The sequence below is a fragment of the Perca flavescens genome, chromosome 15 (assembly GCF_004354835.1).
Source record: "Perca flavescens isolate YP-PL-M2 chromosome 15, PFLA_1.0, whole genome shotgun sequence".
Lineage (NCBI taxonomy): Eukaryota > Metazoa > Chordata > Actinopteri > Perciformes > Percidae > Perca > Perca flavescens.
In genome coordinates, this window is record NC_041345.1 from 34,411,775 (window position 1) to 34,430,332 (window position 18,558).

Genomic DNA, 18,558 nt, shown 5'->3' on the forward strand with positions numbered 1-18,558 from the left:
AGGGAGAGAGAGAGAGAAGAGAGAGAGTGAGCAGTCTTCTAGCTGTGCTTGTAATCTAGGTTGTCTATTTACAAGCTGTCAGATCCAAATTTGCAAAAATAGAGTGATATTGCCCGCTATTATCTTATAGCCACAACTAAACCACTGGCTGTGAGCCCCTCCCTACAGCCGTGAACTGTGAATTTACACTTTTCTGCCTGGTTCCACTGTTTGCTTGCTCTCTGGTTTTTTATTTTTTATTTTTATTTTTTATTTTTATACCTTGTTTTCTATGAGGTTAAGTCATTTGCCCTAAATGACTGCGCTCATCGCCTCCTTGGCAGAAAAAGGTTTCTTCCCCAAAAAACCTTCTTAGCCCCCCTTGGGCCGTTCAAGTCATCTATCCTACATGACCCGCGCACTTCGCCTCCCCTCGGCGGAATAACCTCTTTTTTTGTTATTTTCTGTTATTTTATGTCTTTTTTTTTTTTTTACCCCTTAAAAACTCTCAGCCACCCCTGAGCTAGATCCTATGATGTGCCTTTCCTTTTATTCTGACTTTCTCGGTAATGATCTTCCTGCTCGCGCCTCCTCCTGCAGCCTCACGACCTTGACCTTATGCGCCGGTGCTACAAACAAAGGCGCCAAGACCGAAATTATACCTCTTTTCCCTATCTGTATGATTTACTGCTGTACACCTTGATCTGTCCTCTAGCCTTACTCCTTACTCTTTCGAGCTATTAGTCTCAGCCTTCAAACACACTTTCCAAACTCATGCGCACATTCATACACTTCGTCCACACCATGGTATTTCAAGACAAACAACATATATTTTTCACATCTGATTCCTGTTGGCAGTGTATTTGTTAGTTATTCTAGCCATTCACTCTATGCCAATTTACTAAAACTTCCTCTAGGTTCTTTTGGGAGAGAAAAACGACTTCTGACTCTTTCTACCTGGGCGAGACTTGCACTCCGTCAACACTCAGAATTAGCAGAAAAAATGGCTCTGCCTACCTCACGTCTTCCTCCTGGATGTGGCTCGCCAAAGTGAAGAAGTAAATTTGAAGTGTCCGCAGCTCAAGGCCAGATAAGCCGCGCGAACTCCACCGCTTGCTGCGACCGCTCTATGCTCCTCGTTTCTCGCTTTAGGTGCAAGTTTTAAGAGTTATAAAAGAGTTACGCAGCAGTCAAGGGAATCAGATTAGAAAAAGAGCTTTAATGTGCATGAAAGAAAATCAACACACAAGAAAGCCCAAGCAAGCACCGGTAAGCTTGCTAAAGATTCCTTTGTCTTACTCCACTTTTTATCGTAAAAAGAGAGATCCTCCCCCTTCTAAATGCTCCAATGACCACCTTCAGAATATGCGTCTAAAGCTTCAATTGGCTACTTTCGAAGCTTAAGACCACCTCTTCTGGGGATTTTCCACTGTATGAAGTCATTTTGCTGATCTTGCAGTTTTGAGTGAACTTTTCACCGGGTAGACTATCCGCAACTAGCGCAACTGCTTCAATGGTATATCATCATGGCTAGTAGCGACTGTATCGCAGCCGCAGCAGGGGTTCTGTGGTACTGAGGGTATATGGAGGGAGAAGATCTTTCCTTATTTTCAAAGCAGAATACATGTCATCTCTTATTCAGTATCATACTAATTGTACATTATATATTTTATACCAGATTTTATCACATTTTGCCACAACACTCTCTGACTGTCTATCTGACTGTCTCTCTGACTAACTGTCTGTCTGTCTGTCTCTCTGTCTATTTATCTCTCTGACTGTCTATCTGTCTGTCTGTCTCTGACTAAATGTATCTATGTCTGTCTCTCTGACTGTCTATCTGACTGTCTCTCTGACTGTCTCTCTGACTAACTGACTCTCTGACTGTCTGACTAACTGTCTCTCTGACTGTCTCTCTGACTAACTGTCTCTCTGTCTGTCTCTCTGACTAACTGTCTCTCTGACTAACTGTCTCTCTGACTGTCTCTGACTGTCTATCGGACTGTCTCTCTGTCTCTCTGACTGACTGTCTGTCTGTCTGTCTCTCTGACTGTTTATCTCTCTGTCTATCTGACTGTCTCTTTGACTAACTGTCTCTCTGACTGTCTCTGACTGTCTATCCGACTGTCTCTCTGTCTCTCTGACTGTCTGTCTCTCTGACATCTCTCTGTCTCTCTGACTGTCTCTCTGACTGACTGACTGACTGTCTCTCTGACTGTCTATCTGACTGTCTCTGTCTCTCTGACTAACTGTCTCTCTGTCTGTCTTTCTGATTGTCTATCTGTCTCTCTGACTAACTGTCTGTCTGTCTGTCTTTCTGATTGTCTTTCTTTCTGATTGGCTGTCTGTCTGATTGACAGATTGCAGAGGAAGATCTTCCTAAACCAGCCAGTGATCTTGAGGCTGGGAAGCCCCTCCCATTCATCTATGGAGACCCGCCCCCTCAGCTTTTCAACACCCCATTGGAGGAGCTGGATCCCTTCTACCAATCACAGAAGGTCTCTCTCTCTATTTCCCTCTGTGGCAACTGGAGACTGATCAGTTTAGATTAATAAATCATTCATTTTCAGTTTTTCATCTCAGTTTCAGTTGCAGGAGTCAGAATTCAATTAATTCAATTCAATTTCTTTTATTGGCATGAACAAAACAAATAAACATGTTACCAAAGCAGTTTACACAAAAAAATCTCATATACTATACATATCAAATATAAAATGCATAGGTGTCATATAGATTCTATACTGATCGCCTAACAATACACTACATTACAAAACCATTGCATTACACAATATAATATGTAGCAGTTTTGTATAATATAATTACTGTATGATACTAAACCTATCTGTAATTGGGGGATCTTATAGGATCTTATAGTGGTGAGTCCCTCAGCCTGTGGCAGGCAGATATATATTTAGCTGCTGTCTTCCTGGGAGAACCTCAAGCTTCTTTTCTGTTGATAACATTGGGAAGTTTGCTCTTTATTCAGCTATTTTTCCTAGGTGTAAATCTTTTAGTGAAGAGAACTTCTCACAGTAGAGGAGGAAGTGCATTTATGTTTCTACCTCCACATACAGTACAGGCCAAAAGTTTGGACACACCTTCTCATTCAATGCGTTTCCTTTATTTCCATGACTACTTACATTGTAGATTCTCACTGAAGGCATCAAAACTATGAATGGAACTACATGTGGAATTATGTACTTAACAAAAAAGTGTGAAATAACTGAAAACATGTCTTATATTCTAGTTTCTTCAAAGTAGCCACCCTTTGCTCTGATTACTGCTTTGCACATTCTTGGCATTCTCTTGATGAGCTTCAAGAGGTAGTCACCTGAAACTTGAAGGAGTTCCCAGAGATGCTTAGCACTTGTCGGCCCTTTTGCCTTCACTCTGCGGTCCAGCTCACCCCAAACCATCTCGATTGCGTTCAGGTCCGGTGACTGTGGAGGCCAGGTCATCTGGCGCAGCACTCCATCACTCTCCTTCTTGGTCAAATAGCCCTTACACAGTCTGGAGGTGTGTTTGCGGTCATTGTCCTATTGAAAAATAAATGATGGTCCAACTAAATGCAAACCGGATGGGATGGCATGTCGCTGCAGGATGCTGTGGTAGCCATGCTGGTTCAGTATGCCTTCAATTTTGAATAAATCCCCAACAGTGTCCCCAGCAAAGCACCCCCACACCATCACACCTCCTCCTCCATGCTTCACGGTGGGAACCAGGCATGTAGAATCCATCTGTTCACCTTTTCTGTGTCGCACAATGACATGGTGGTTGGAAGATCTCAAATTTGGACTCATCAGACCAAAGCACAGATTTCCACTGGTCTAATGTCCATTCCTTGTGTTTCTTGGCCCAAACAAATCTCTTCTGCTTGTTGCCTCTCCTTAGCAGTGGTTTCCTAGTAGCTATTTGACCATGAAGCCCTGATTCGTGCAGTCTCCTCTTAACAGTTGTTCTAGAGATGTGTCTGCTGCTAGAACTATGTGTGGCATTCATCTGGTCTCTAATCTGAGCTGCTGTTAACTTGTGATTTCTGAGGCTGGTGACTCGGATGAACTTCTCCTCAGCAGCAGAGGTGACTCTTGGTCTTCCTTTCCTGGGGCGGTCCTCATGTGAGCCAGTTTCATTGTAGCGCTTGATGGTTTTTGCGACTGCACTTGGGGACACATTCAAGGTTTTCGCAATTTTCCGGACTGACTGACCTTCATTTGTTAAAGTAATGATGGCCACTCGTTTCTCTTTCCTTAGCTGATTGGTTCTTGCCATAATATGAATTCTAACAGTTGTCCAATAGGGCTGTTGGCTGTGTATCAACTTGACTTCTGCACAACACAAATGATGGTCCCAACCCCATTAATCAGGGAAAAATTCCACTAATTAACCCTGACAAGGCACACCTGTGAAGTGAAAACCATTTCAGGTGACTACCTCATGAAGCTCATTGAGAGAACACCAAGGGTTTGCAGAGTTATCAAAAAAGCAAAGGGTGGCTACTTTGAGGAATCTAAAACATAAGACATGTTTTCAGTTATTTCACACTTTTGTGTTAATTACATAATTCCATATGTGTTCATTCATAGATTTGATGCCTTCAGTGAGACTCTACAATGTAAATAGTCATGAAAATAAAGAAAATGCATTGAATGAGAAGGTGTGTCCAAACTTTTGGCCTGTACTGTATACACTACTCTCTGGGCCGCCATGTCTGTCTGAGTCCTCCTGTCTCTACTGAGCCTGTCTCTCTCTCTGACCTGTCTGTCTGAGTCTTCCTGTCTCTACTCAGTCTGTGTAGTTCTCTCTGATCTGTCTGTCTGAGTCTTCCTGTCTCTACTGAGCCTGTGTATCTCTCTCTCCTTGACCTGTCTTCTATTTGTCTGTAACTTTCTGTGATCGGTCTGTCTCTCTCTCACCTGTCTGCCTCTCTTTTACCTGTCTGACTCTCTCTGACCTGTCTGTCTCTCTCTGACCTATCTGTCTCTCTCTAACCTGTCTGTCTCTCTGCAGACATTCATCGTGATTGGTAAAGGAAACATGATCTACCGTTTTAACGCCGAGCCAGCCTGTTACCTGCTGAGTCCATTCAGTCGGATAAGGACCGTCGCTATCAAGATCCTCATCCACTCATATCCTTTATGATGTCACACTTTACACCTCCCTGATTGGCCAGTATACAGGTTATTGACAAATGATCAGCTGATGATGCTTTTGTTCCTTAAAACCAAAACTTTATTCAGTATGTTCATCATGGTGACGATTATCACCAACTGTGTGTTCATGACGATGAGTGATCCTCCAGCGTGGAGCAAAGCTGTAGAGTGAGTCAACACACACAATGATACAAACACTATCACACCCAATGATACACACACTAACAGACACACAATGATACACACACTAACACACAATGATACAAACACAATGATACCCACACTAACACACACAATGATACATACACACTAATACACACACTAACACACTAATGATACAATATACACACACACTAACACATAAACAATGATATAATAAACACACACACACACACTAACACATACACAATGAGACAATAAACACACACACACTAACACATACACAAGACAATAAACACACACACACACTAACACATAGACAATGAGACAATAAACACACACTAACACAAACAATGAGACAATAAACACACACACACACTAACACAAACAATGAGACAATAAACACAAACACACTAACACATAAACAATGAGTCAATAAACACACACACTATTTGCTTGCTTGTGGTTGTCCATCGAATCCGACGATGACGTCCACTTCTGTCTTTTAACGCTGAGTTTTCTGATGGCTGTATAGTCCTATCCTGGATCCACAGGTAGTATTGCAGGTGGGGCATGTATACATGGTATTGGTGATACTGGCATTCATGGGTGTGTTCCTCCTGAGCCTTCTTTGTTGTCTCCTGACTGTCCTTTCCTCCTCCAATGTTTGGGTCCCATCTAGACATAGCTTCCGCCAGGTGTTGCGGTCTGCAGCCATGTTCTCCAGGTCCCCAGATTTGATTTTGCACATCTTAAGCAGGTGAGGGGCCAGACAAAGAATGGTTCAAAAAACCCTATGAGTCATTGAGGTAGAGGTGAAGTTACCCTGCCTCTCTGTTTTAGCAGTTCTGCAGGAATATTCTCAGAGCCAGGAGACTTGTTGCACTTCAGGGAGTGGACAGCTGACAGAACCTCCAGGAAGGTTGGAGGTTGGCTAAGGTTTTCAATAAGAGGAAATTCAGGCAGTTCATCCAGGATGGTATAGTCTTCATCAATCAGGAGAGACTTTGTTTGCAGATATGCAAAAATATTTACTGTATAATATGAAATGTACAAAGTCTTTTGGAGATTAGACTCCATCGAATTAATAATATTTTTAAAGGGGGCAGGGAACAGGAACATAACCCCGCGATGGAGTCCAGACACTGGTGGTGGCAGAGAATGAGACCAGAGAACAGACTGAAGAGGCAACGAAGCGGTCAGCTGGGAGAAACACGAAGACCGGAGGCGGCAGGGGAGGAGGAGGGTTGAGCGCTTTCAACTCAATTAAATTCAATTTTATTTATAGTATCAATTCATAACAAGAGCTATCTCGAGACACTTTACAGATACAGTAGGTCTAGACCACACTCTATAATTTGCAAAGCCCCAAGAATTCTAATAATTCCCCCAAAAGCAAGCAGAGCGACAGCGGTGGGAAAAAACTCCCTATTAGGAAGAAACCTCGGACAGATCCAGGCTCTTGGTAGGCGGTGTCTGACGATGCCGGTTGGGGATGTGATAAAAAAAGGCAATAATAGTCACTTTAAAGATAAGGAATAGTGACTTCAAAAGGTAGTCGTAGTAGTTCATGTCATATCAGGGTGCTGCAGGGCGTTACAGGATGTAGCGCGGCACAGCAGAGCATGGATGGACGTAGCAGGAAGCAGCAGGGTTCAGCAGGGCCCAGCAGAGCTCAGCAGGGAGTGCAGCAGGACCACGGCGACAGCTGCAACCATGATCTTGGTGCCAACGTGCTCCAAGGAAATATGCTGGGTGAGAAAAAAACGGAACACAAGGACTCTGGGGAGTAAACTCCTCCGAGCCCGTTTAGTAGCAGGCATCACGTGGGATGGGATGCACAGAGATGAAAAGTTAGAGGAGAGAGCAGTCAAAGGAAAGAGGAGAGGAGACAGTCCAAGGAAGGAAGGAAGGAAGGAAGTCCCCCAGATAGTCTAAAACTATAACAGCATAACTAAGAGCATGACTAAGAGAGACAGGCAGTTTAAGGAGAGGCGCCTGTTCGGGCTTGGAACTCTCCCCTGCCGGATCGGGCTGTATTAACCTGCCTCCCTCTACTTTTATTATATTATTAATCTGACAACTATGAAGAGAAGCAGATGGGCCGGGTTAGGCGGACACTGCAACTCCTCCTCCCTAACTGTAAGCTTTATCAAAGAGGATATTTTTTAGTTTATTCTTAAAAGTGTTGACGGTGTCCACCCACCGAGGACCTGATTCCACAGAAGTGGAGCCTGGTAGCTGAAGGCTCTGGCTCCCATTCTACTTTTAGAGACTCTAGGAACTACAAGTAGATCTGCATTCTGCAAGCGTAATGCTCTAGTTGGACAATAAGGTACTAGGAGCTCTTCTAGATATGATGGTGCTAGACCATTTAGAGCTTTGTAGGTCAGGAGAAGGATTTTTAATTCAAACCTGGATATTACAGGAAGCCAATGCAGAGAAGCCAATACAAGAGATATATGATCTCTTTTCTTAGTTCTTGTCAGAACACGTACTGCAGCATTCTGGATCAGCTGGAGAGTCTTAAGGGACTTATTTGAGCAACCTGACAGTAGGGAATTACAATAGTCCAGCATGGAAGTAACAAATGCATGGACTAGTTTTTCAGCATCGTTTTGAGACAGGATATTCCTAATTTTGGCAATGTTACGTAAATGAAAAAACACTGTTCTTGTTTTAGATGGGCGTTAAAGGATATATCCTCATCAAAAATAACTCTGACCGTAGTGCTGGAGGCCAGGGCAATACCATCCAAAGTAGCTAGATCTTTAGATAATGAGGTTCGGCGGTGTTTAGGGCCTAGCACAATAACTTCAGTTTTGTTAGAATTTAACATCAGAAAATTGTAGGTCATCCAGGATTTTATATCTTTAATGCATGCTTGAAGTTTAGCTAACTGGCTGGTTTCGTCTGGTTTGATTGACAAGTATAATTGGGTGTCATCCGCATAACAGTGAAAGTTAATTGAGTGTTTCCTAATAATATTACGAAGAGGAAGCATATATAAGGAGAATAGAATTGATCCAAGCACTGAGCCTTGTGGAACGCCATGGCTAACTTTAGCGTACTTGGAGGATTCATCATTAACATTAACAAATTGAGATCGATCAGAGAAATAAGACTTAAACCAGTTTAGTGCGATTCCTTGAATGCCAACTAAGTATTCCATTCTCTGTAATAGGATTTTATGGTGAATAGTGTCAAATGCAGCACTAAGATCTAGTAAAACAAGTACAGAGACAAGTCCTTTGTCCGCAGCAGTATGAAGGTCATTAGTAATTTTCACCAGTGCCGTCTCTGTGCTACGATGCTTTCTTAATCATGATTGAAAGTCCTCAAATAAACTATTGCTATGTAGAAAATCACATAATTGATTAGCAACCACTTTCTCAAGGATCTTGGAGAGAAAGGGAAGGTTAGATATAGGTCTATAGTTTGCTAAGACCTCAGGATCGAGGGTGGGTTTTTTCAGGAGAGGTTTTATCACAGCTACTTTAAAAGACTGCGGTACATAACCTTTTAATAAAGACATATTGATCATATCTAGTAATGAAGTGTTAATTACGGGAAACGCTTCTTTGAGTAGCCTCGTTGGGATGGGATCTAAGAAACAGGTAGAAGGCTTAGATGAGGATACCTTTAACATTAATTGTTGAATGTCTATAGGATAAAAGCAGTCTAAGCATGTATCATTCTTTTTAGTGATCCTGCGTTTAAGGGTGAATCGTTGGGAATTGAGGGCAAAAGATGATGAATTTTATCTCTAATAGTAATATTGTTTTCATTAAAGAAGCTCAAGAAGTCGTCACTACTCAAAGCTTTAGGAATAGACAGCTCACTAGAGCTGTGACTCTCTGTCAGCCTGGCTACAGTGCTGAAAAGAAACCTTGGGTTATTCTTATTTTCTTCTATTAATGATGAATAGTAGTCTGATCTAGCATGTCTGAGGGCCTTCCTATAGGTTTTGAGACTGTCTTGCCAATCCAAACGATATTCTTCCAGTTTGGTGGAACGCCATTTACTTTCAAGGTTTTGCGAGATTTGTTTCAATTTGCGAGTTTGGGAGTTATACCAAGGCGCTCATCTCATTTTCCTCATCATCTTCTTTTTGAGGGGAGTAACAAAGTCTAAAGTCGTCCGTAGGCAGGTTGTATCACAGTCTACGAATATGTCAATTTGGGAGGAACTAAAGTTAACATAAAGGTCCTCTTTTATATTAAGGCACGACATTGAGTTAATTGCTGTTGGAATGTCTTCTTTAAATTTAGCTGCAGTACTGTCCGACAGGCATCTAGTGTAGAAGCTTTTGTCTATTTTAGTATAGTCAGGTAGTAAGAATTCGAAAGTAATTAAAAAATGGTCTGATAATACCGAATTCTGCGGAAATATTATTAAATCCTTAATTTCAATACCATATGCCAGCACAAGGTCGAGGGTGTGGTTAAAACAGTGCGTCGCCTTGTGCACACTCTGACTGAAACCGATTGAATCTAAGAATGAGTTGAAAGCAGTACTAAGGCTATCATTGTCAACGTCCACATGGATATTAAAATCACCTACAATAAGTACTTTGTCTGATTTAAGGACTAAACATGATAAAAACTCTGAGAAATCAGATAAAAATTCAGAATACGGACCTGGAGCCCTGTAAATAACAACAAATATAATTGGCTGTAATGTTTTCCATTTTGGATGTTGAAGATGAAGACTTTCAAACGAGTTATAATTTAGTTTAGGTTTAGGATTAATTAACAGGCTTGAATCAAAGATGGCTGCAACTCCCTCTCCTCGGCCTGAGCCTCTAGGAATTTGAGTATTAATATGACTGGGAGGAGTGGCTTCATTCAGACTAACATATTCTTCATGGCCCAGTTATATGCATGCTCACCAGAATCAAGGCTTCAATGATCTTTGGTTGGTGAGAAGGTCATCAACATCAGGACAAATATATGAGGAGTAAGCAGAAGATGACCAGCAGTTGCAGCAAAGCACAAGATATGCCCTGGTTAGCTGCTGTCATCGCAGCCCCTATCCTAAACAAATGGCCTGAATAATGCTGAGGTGACATATGACACCTAAGGAGAACTAGCTTCAGATGAAGCCCAAACCAAGCTTTCAATAGTTTAGCATAGATTTGAAGGGACAAAAAGAAGTATCATTGCGGGCGACGAGGACTGAGCAAGCGCCACTTTGTTTAGAATGTTTTAGAGATAAGCGATAATGACCAGGATAAAAAGCCAAATCACAAAAAGTGACATCACTATTGGGGATAAAAGATTTAGAAAGGGTAGTAAATTCACTGCATCTGAGAAAGGCATAAAAAGCCAGCAAAAACACGGACTCCAGTAAGGCGTCTACGTAGGGAGAAAACACCCCCACTCTGAGAATTAGCGTGCAAAATACCAAGGGTGATAGGCTGCCTCGAATCAGGGGATAAAGGATGAGTCTTGGAAATGCCTTAGAAAAAATGCTTGGAAAAGACGGATCGTAACAGCGGATATGAAACTGAACGCCGGCAAGCAAACCTTGAGTATACCGCAACTTAAACTTGTGGGTGTCAGTACAATATCAAATTAATGCACAAATGCTGCTTGGAAGAACAGGTTTAAGAGGAACAGAAATACAAACACAAAAGAAACAGAAGGTATGCCAAGCAAAATCATATGTTTTCAAAGTAGACGCAGCTAAGCCTTTTCTCATATACTCCTTTGAGGATTCTAGATAATGATGAAGGGGCAATAGGTTTAATACAGCACCAGGTTCTGGAGAGAAGGCAGAGTTACAGGGAAGGGGCTGGTAGTTGGGCATAGGCGCCGAAAGTTCTGAAAAATAAAAACGAGACCATAGCCACACCATTAGAATGACCGGGAACATGACGGGCAGTGATGAGAAAATTGTGCATGACGGCGGACCAGGTGATGCTTCTCATAAAAGGCATGATGGCACTACATGAGGAGCGCCCATTCCAACATTTGAGAAGGTGAGACCAAAAACGCAAATCGGAATGGCAGCCGTCATCATGGGATACGAGATCATGCAGTTGGGAAACTCAAGAAGCCATATCCAGTAACCGGGATATGAAAGAACGCCCCTGAGGGATAACACGCATGGCGAAGTTTAGTGGGCCTAGAAGGGAAAGTAACTGGCGTTTAGTTATGGAAACAGCAGGAGAGACGCTTCCATGACAACGGAATCAAGGGTAATGCCAAGAAACTCCAGGTGTGTGGCAGGACCTATAGTCTTTTCTTCCGACAAAGGAATGCCAAGGGAAAGAAAGCAGCTCCGCAGCTTCCCCAAAGACGAACCTGAGCTATCGTGTGGGGGGTTGATAAGCAGAAAATCATCCAGCGCACCGAAGGCACCCTCACCCTGTTAAGCAGGATCCAGCAAAGTGCTTCTGACATGTGGTTGAAAATGCACGGGCTGCTCCTGCACCCGAAGGTCAGGCGCACCCCAAAATAGAAGTTCGAATCCCACTTAACCCCGAAAAGAGGCCATTGGGAAGGATGGATGCGCACGATTTTAAAAGCATCGGTGATGTCCACCTTGGTAAGCCAAGCGCCCACCAGAGCCAGTTTAATCAGGTTGATGGCGTTATCGACGGTGGCATAGTGTAGATAAAAGAGGGCTAGCGGGATGAGACTAGTAACAGGACCGTTATGCGGCGGGGACAGATAAAAAATCAGGCGCTTTTTCCCAGAATACTTCATAGTAGCGACACCAATCGGATTAACGCGAAACAGGGAAGACGGAGAAGAACTGAACGGCCCAATGACATAGCCCTTATCGACCTCCGACGCCAACAACCGAGAGACGGTGTTGGGATTGGAAGTAGCGGAAAGGAGATTTTTAGCCACGAAAGTAACATTTGGCGCTGTGAGTACGCCCACCCGAAAACCTTGGGAAAGCCCAGAGAGAAGGTTATCAATGAACACAGAATCAGGGAGCGTCAAAACTCATTCCTTGTAGTGGTGACTTCCAGGTAGACACAGTCTAAGCGCCTCCTACTGGGTCCACGTTTTTGCATATGGGGGGGGGCGCACTTTCATGAGGACCTTGGTCATGATCATAAGGTAATCTCTCCAGCATTCTGCACCTATCATGGCCTGGGTTTTGAGAACGTCTCTGATGTCACAACATCTCACAATGACATAATCAATCAGGTGACAATGTTTGGAACGTGCGTATATCCATGATGTTTTGTATTTGGTCTTTTGCTGAAAGATGGTGTTGGTTATGGTCACGTTGGTTAGAGGTCCATTTGAGTTGGCCTGACCAATCACATGCCTGCCAAATACTCATTTCCATATCTCACTGTTCTGCCCAAGTCCCCAAGCAGGAGGAGCTTGTCATTCTTGGGGATCTGGCAGAGAGCCAGATCTGGCAGAGAGTAAAATAGTTCACCGAAACATGTTTCTGAAAACATTTTAACCGAGAAATAGGCCAAGCAGTCAATAGTTAAAAACCGAGGGATACCCTAGGCGCGGTATCCTGTCCAGCTGTGAGTTGAGTGGGCATTTTTTAGTCCACCTTTTCTAGGCCCTTCCTCAGCTTGAGGTGAGCAGTGCGGTCCCTGAATTGGGCTGCTCAGTCACACAAGGTTCTGCCGAGAACAGTTGCCACTCAGCCCCAGCTGTTAGCGACCAATACCCTGTCCCGCTGATGTGCAGGGCTGTGACTAAGAGCTCCCAGGGGCCATCCACACGGAGATGCTTTTTGATGCAAACGCACGTTTTGCATCGTTTGGGCCAGTCGTCCAAACAAATCCTGTAAACGCACTGCCTGAAAACACACTTTTTTGAAACCTGGTCCCAGGGTGAAAAAATTCGAAAACGGCTCTCTTTTGGACGGCGAAACCGCATGCGTCCGTATTGATGATGTCATCGCCACACCCCTCAACCTCTTACCTGCACTAGCACTAGTGCACGGCCACACACGACTGTGGTGAAGCTAAGCAAGCATATCCCATCTTTATAGCCAAACCAGCTCACTTCATCTAAATACTTTGTCTCTGCTCCCTGACACTTCCCTCTGACCCTGACACTCCCCGGTCCTGGATGCTAACATTATGTAGCTTACATTAAACATCACTAAAGTAGCTGATGCTCCAGCAGTGACGTAACGTTAACGTTAGCTGCTACGGTTAGCTGTTTATAAAGTGGAAGTAGACAATTTATCAACTAGCTAGCTAATCTGTCTGCTTATCAACTCCTTGAACGGATTATAGTAACTTTTACCACGGCTTATTGTAAACAGGCTACCGCAAGAAAGCGTGTAGCTGAGGAGTGCCCAACCAGTCGATCAGTCGATCAGTCCACGGTCTACCAGTAGACCGTGGACTGATCCCAAGTCGACCGGGTGTAGGAAATTTTTTTTAAATAATGTTTTTTTTTGGTGCGTGTGTGTCACTACAGCCTATCATGAGTCCTTGCCTGCGCACCCTATCAGTCTCTTAACCCTTTAAGCGCCAAAGTCACAAAATTGTGAATCAAACTGCTGTTTTCTCTGAATAGAGTGTTATATATCATTCATACTCCCCTCCACTAGTTGGCTGACATCCTGTACTTAGACCTTAGCTCAGAAATACATCATGCTTCAATGCAAAATGTTCTAGGAAATCCCATCCAAACTTGACTTTTTTGGTCAAAAGCGACTAGCGACTTTTTCTGGTGTTATTGGAGACTTTTGAGGTGTTTGGAGACTCGTGAAAGCACGTATCACTCTACAATTACTGTGCAGGTGCTGCCGTGAGCCCATCCCCAGTCCAAAGCCCGTGAGCGGTCAGTCTCTCAGTAGCCTCGCGCAGCACCCCAGCCTACCATCAGAGCAGAGATGAGACACACAGCACTCCGCGTCCAGGCTGCAGTGAATCACGTATGCGCCGCCGTTCTTGCCTTTGCTTACAGAGCGGGTCCATCCATCCATCTTCGTCCGCTTATCCGGTGTCGGGTCGCGGGGGGAGCAGTTCCAGCAGGGGACCCCAAACTTCCCTTTCCCGAGCAACATTAACCAGCTCCGACTGGGGGATCCCGAGGCGTTCCCAGGCCAGGTTGGAGATATAATCCCTCCACCTAGTCCTGGGTCTTCCCCGAGGCCTCCTCCCAGCTGGACGTGCCTGGAACACCTCCCTAGGGAGGCGCCCAGGGGGCATCCTTACCAGATGCCCGAACCACCTCAACTGGCTCCTTTCGACGCAAAGGAGCAGAGGCTCTACTCCGAGCTCCTCACGGATGACTGAGCTTCTCACCCTATCTCTAAGGGAGACGCCAGCCACCCTCCTGAGGAAACCCATTTCAGCCGCTTGTACCCTGGATCTCGTTCTTTCGGTCATGACCCAGCCTTCATGACCATAGGTGAGGGTAGGAACGAAAACTGACCGGTAGATCGAGAGCTTTGCCTTCTGGCTAAGCTCTCTTTTCGTCCTACGGTGCGATAGATTGAATGCAATACCGCACCCGCTGCGCCGATTCTCCGACCAATCTCCCGCCCCATTGTCCCCTCACTCGCGAACACAACCCCAAGGTACTTGAACTCCTTCACTTGGGGGAAGGACTCATTCCCTACCTGGAGAAGGCATTCCATCGGTTTCCTGCTGAGAACCATGGCCTCAGATTTAGAGGTGCTGATCCTCATCCCAACCGCTTCACACTCGGTTTGCGAACCGATCCAGTGAGTGCTGAAGGTCGCAGGCCGATGATGCCATCAGGACCACATCATCTGCAAAGAGCAGCGATGAGATCCCCAGCCCACCAAACTGCAACCCCTCCCCACCCCGACTACGCCTCGATATCCTGTCCATAAATACTACAAACAGGATTGGTGACAAAGCGCAGCCCTGGCGGAGGCCAACCCTCACCTGAAACGAGTCCGACTTACTACCGAGAACCCGGACACAGCTCTCGCTTTGGTTGTACAGAGATTGGATGGCCCTGAGAAGAGACCCCCTCACCCCATACTCCCGCAGCACCTCCCACAGTATCTCCCGGGGACCCGGTCATACGCCTTCTCCAAATCCACAAAACACATGTAGACCGGTTGGGCATACTCCCAGGCTCCCTCCAGGATCCTTGCGAGTGAAGAGCTGGTCCGTTGTTCCACGACCAGGACGGAATCCGCATTGTTCCTCCTCAACCCGAGGTTCGACTATCGGCCGAACCCTCCTTTCCAGCACCTTGGAGTAGACTTTACCAGGGAGGCTGAGAAGTGTGATACCCCTATAATTGGCACACACCCTCTGGTCCCCCTTTTTAAAAAAGGGGAACCACCACCCCAGTCTGCCACTCCTTTGGCACCGTCCCAGACTTCCACGCAATGTTGAAAAGGCGTGTCAACCAGGACAGCCCCCTCCACACCCAGAGCCTTGAGCATTTCTGGACGGATCTCATCAATCCCGGGGCTTTGCCACTGTGTAGTTGTTTGACTACATCAGTGACTTCCGCCTGGGAAATCGGCGACAATCCCCATTATCCTCCAGCTCTGCATCTAACATAGAGGGCGTATTAGTCGGATTCAGGAGTTCCTCAAAGTGCTCCTTCCACCGCCCTATTACCTCCTCAGTTGAGGTCAACAGTGTCCCATCCTTACTGTACACAGCTTGGATGGTTCCCCGCTTCCCCTCCTGAGGTGGCGAACAGTTTTCCAGAAGCACTTTGGTGCCGACCGAAAGTCCTTCTCCATGTCTTCTCCAAACTTCTCCCACACCCGCTGCTTTGCCTCTTTCACGGCAGAGGCTGCAGCCCTTCGGCCCTTCGGTACCCTGCAACTGCCTCCGAGTCCTCCGGGATAACATATCCCGGAAAGACTCCTTCTTCAGTCGGATGGCTTCCCTGACCACCGGTGTCCACCACGGTGTTCTTGGGTTACCGCCCCTTGAGGCACCTAAGACCCTAAGACCACAGCTCCTCGCCGCAGCTTCAGCAATGGAAACTTTGAACATTGTCCACTCGGGTTCAATGCCCCCAGCCTCCACAGGGATGCACGAAAAGCTCCGCCCGGAGGTGTGAGTTGAAAGTCTGTTGGACAGGGCCTCCTCCAGACGTTCCCAATTTACCCGCACTACACGTTTGGGCTTACCAGGTCTGTCCAGAGTCTTCCCCCACCCTCTGACCCAACTCATCACCAGATGGTGATCGGTTGACAGCTCTGCCCCTCTCTTCACCCGAGTGTCCAAAACATACGGCCTCAGATCAGATGAAACGATTATGAAATCGATCATTGACCTTCGGCCTAGGGTGCTCTGGTACCAGGTACACTTATGAGCATCCCTATGTTCGAACATGGTGTTCGTTATAGACAATCCATGACTAGCACAGAAGTCCAACAACAAACACCCAGTCTGGTTTAGATCAGGGAGGCCGTTCCTCCCAATCACGCCTCTCCAGGTGTCTCCATCATTGCCCACGTGTGCGTTGAAGTCCCCCAGCAGAACAATGGAGTCCCCCACTGGAGCCCCATGCAGGACTCCAGTCAAGGTCTCCAAGAAGGCCGAATACTCCGAACTCCTGTTTGGTGCATATGCACAAACAACAGTCAGAGTTTTCCCCCCACAACCCGCAGGCGGCGTGGGAGGCGACCCTCTCGTCCACCGGGGTAAACTCCAACACAGCGGCGCTCAGCCGGGGGCTTGTGAGTATCCCCACACCCGCCCGGCGCCTCACACCCTGGGCAACTCCGGAGAAGAAAAGAGTCCACCCCCTATCCAGGAGTATGGTTCCAGAACCAAGACTGTGCGTAGAGGTAAGCCCCACCAGATCTAACCGGTAGCGCTCCACCTCCCGCACCAGTTCCGGCTCCTTCCCCCACAGAGAGGTGACGTTCCACGTCCCCAGAGCCAGCGTCTGCCGCCCGGGTCTGGTCCGTCGAGGCCCCTGACCTTCACTGCCACCCATGTGGCATCGCACCCGAGAGCGGGTGTAAATGTAAATGTTTCTTCACTCTTACACAAAATAATTAGGGACACGACGCGGTACTGAATCAAACAGCTTTTTTCTCCGAACAGAGTGTTATCACTCTGCAATTACTGTGCCCAACAAGCAGCGGGAACTGCCGTGAGCCCCTCCCCCGTCCAAAGCCCTCACAGGCGGTCATTCTCTCAGTAGCCTCACGCAGCAGTCCCAGCCTGCAGTCAGAGCAGAGAGAAGACTCTGTTAAGAATATTAAAAAGACGTGTTCGTTCTGATTTCTGGAGGAAGAAGGAGAGGCTGGGGTCAAATTGAAAGTTAAGCAAAAGGTTTAATAAAACAACATGAAAACGACAGTCAAAACACAATTAAACATAAAACATGAAAACACTGCAGCTGACAGCGGACTGAATCCATGCTTCTCCTTTTGGAGTCCCATAAAAACAGTCCTGAGACATTCCCCGGATCAAACATTTATTCCCCTACATCTGGGTGGTTTCTCAAATGAAATCTTCCCCTATTGGTCAGATGTCTCTCAAAAGAAAAGTTGTATGTTCCTGAGGCTACACCCGGTCACAGGATCTTACTGAGACGGTGTCAATTGTTTCCAAACTACAGCAATACTTGTTCTTTGTCTTAATCACGTCTGGCTCAACTGGCAATGGCTCTCAAAGTTGTTTAAACAATAAGTCTTTCTAGCGCTTTTACATTTATGCTAAATCAGCAATGACCTAATCAATTCTTTAGAAGCTACAGACGGTGTGAGCCAGACCAATGCTAATCAGTGTAGTTATTTGATTAGATCTAGCAATACATTGTTTTCAAAACATAAGCCGGGTTTTAACTTTTTAACTTCAACAACACACAGCACTCCACTACTTAGACCTTAGCTCAGAAATACATCATGCTTCAATGCAAAATGTCAGACGAAATCCCATCCAAACTTGACTTTTTTTGTCAAAAGCAAGTAGCGACTTTTTCTGGTGTTACTGGAAACTTTTGTGGTGTTTGGAGACTCGTGAAAGCACGTATCACTCTACAATTACTGTGCTCAACGAGCAGTGGGTGCTGCCGTGAGCACCTCCCCTGTCCCAAAAAAAAAAAAAAAACTAACTAAAAAAAAGCCTACTGTTTACATGAGTTTTGTGGTGTAGTAATAGTTCTAGTTTACGACTGTTGGCTTACAATTTACTTTTTCCCTGTTCATGTGATATGTGGATAACATAACAAATGGATGGAGGGGGGTTAATCTGATGAAATAAATCAACTCGTTAGGACGTTAAGACGTTAGGTCATTCTGAATATTTGTCTCATTTACACTTTGTCTCTATCTCAAATTATTTTCAAGCCAGAGCCTTCTGAAATTT

The 18,558-nt window shown here is 45.4% G+C and overlaps 1 protein-coding gene across 1 annotated transcript in view; it reads left to right on the plus strand.

Annotated features, from left to right (window-relative positions):
- The window catches only part of scn4ab (sodium channel, voltage-gated, type IV, alpha, b), a 94,128-nt gene that overhangs the window by 21,943 nt on the left and 53,627 nt on the right, over window positions 1–18,558 (plus strand). The window contains 3 exon segments of the mRNA XM_028599566.1: window positions 2,340–2,477; window positions 4,987–5,105; window positions 5,208–5,297. Of these exon segments, the coding sequence (XP_028455367.1) occupies window positions 2,340–2,477; window positions 4,987–5,105; window positions 5,208–5,297 (347 nt within the window).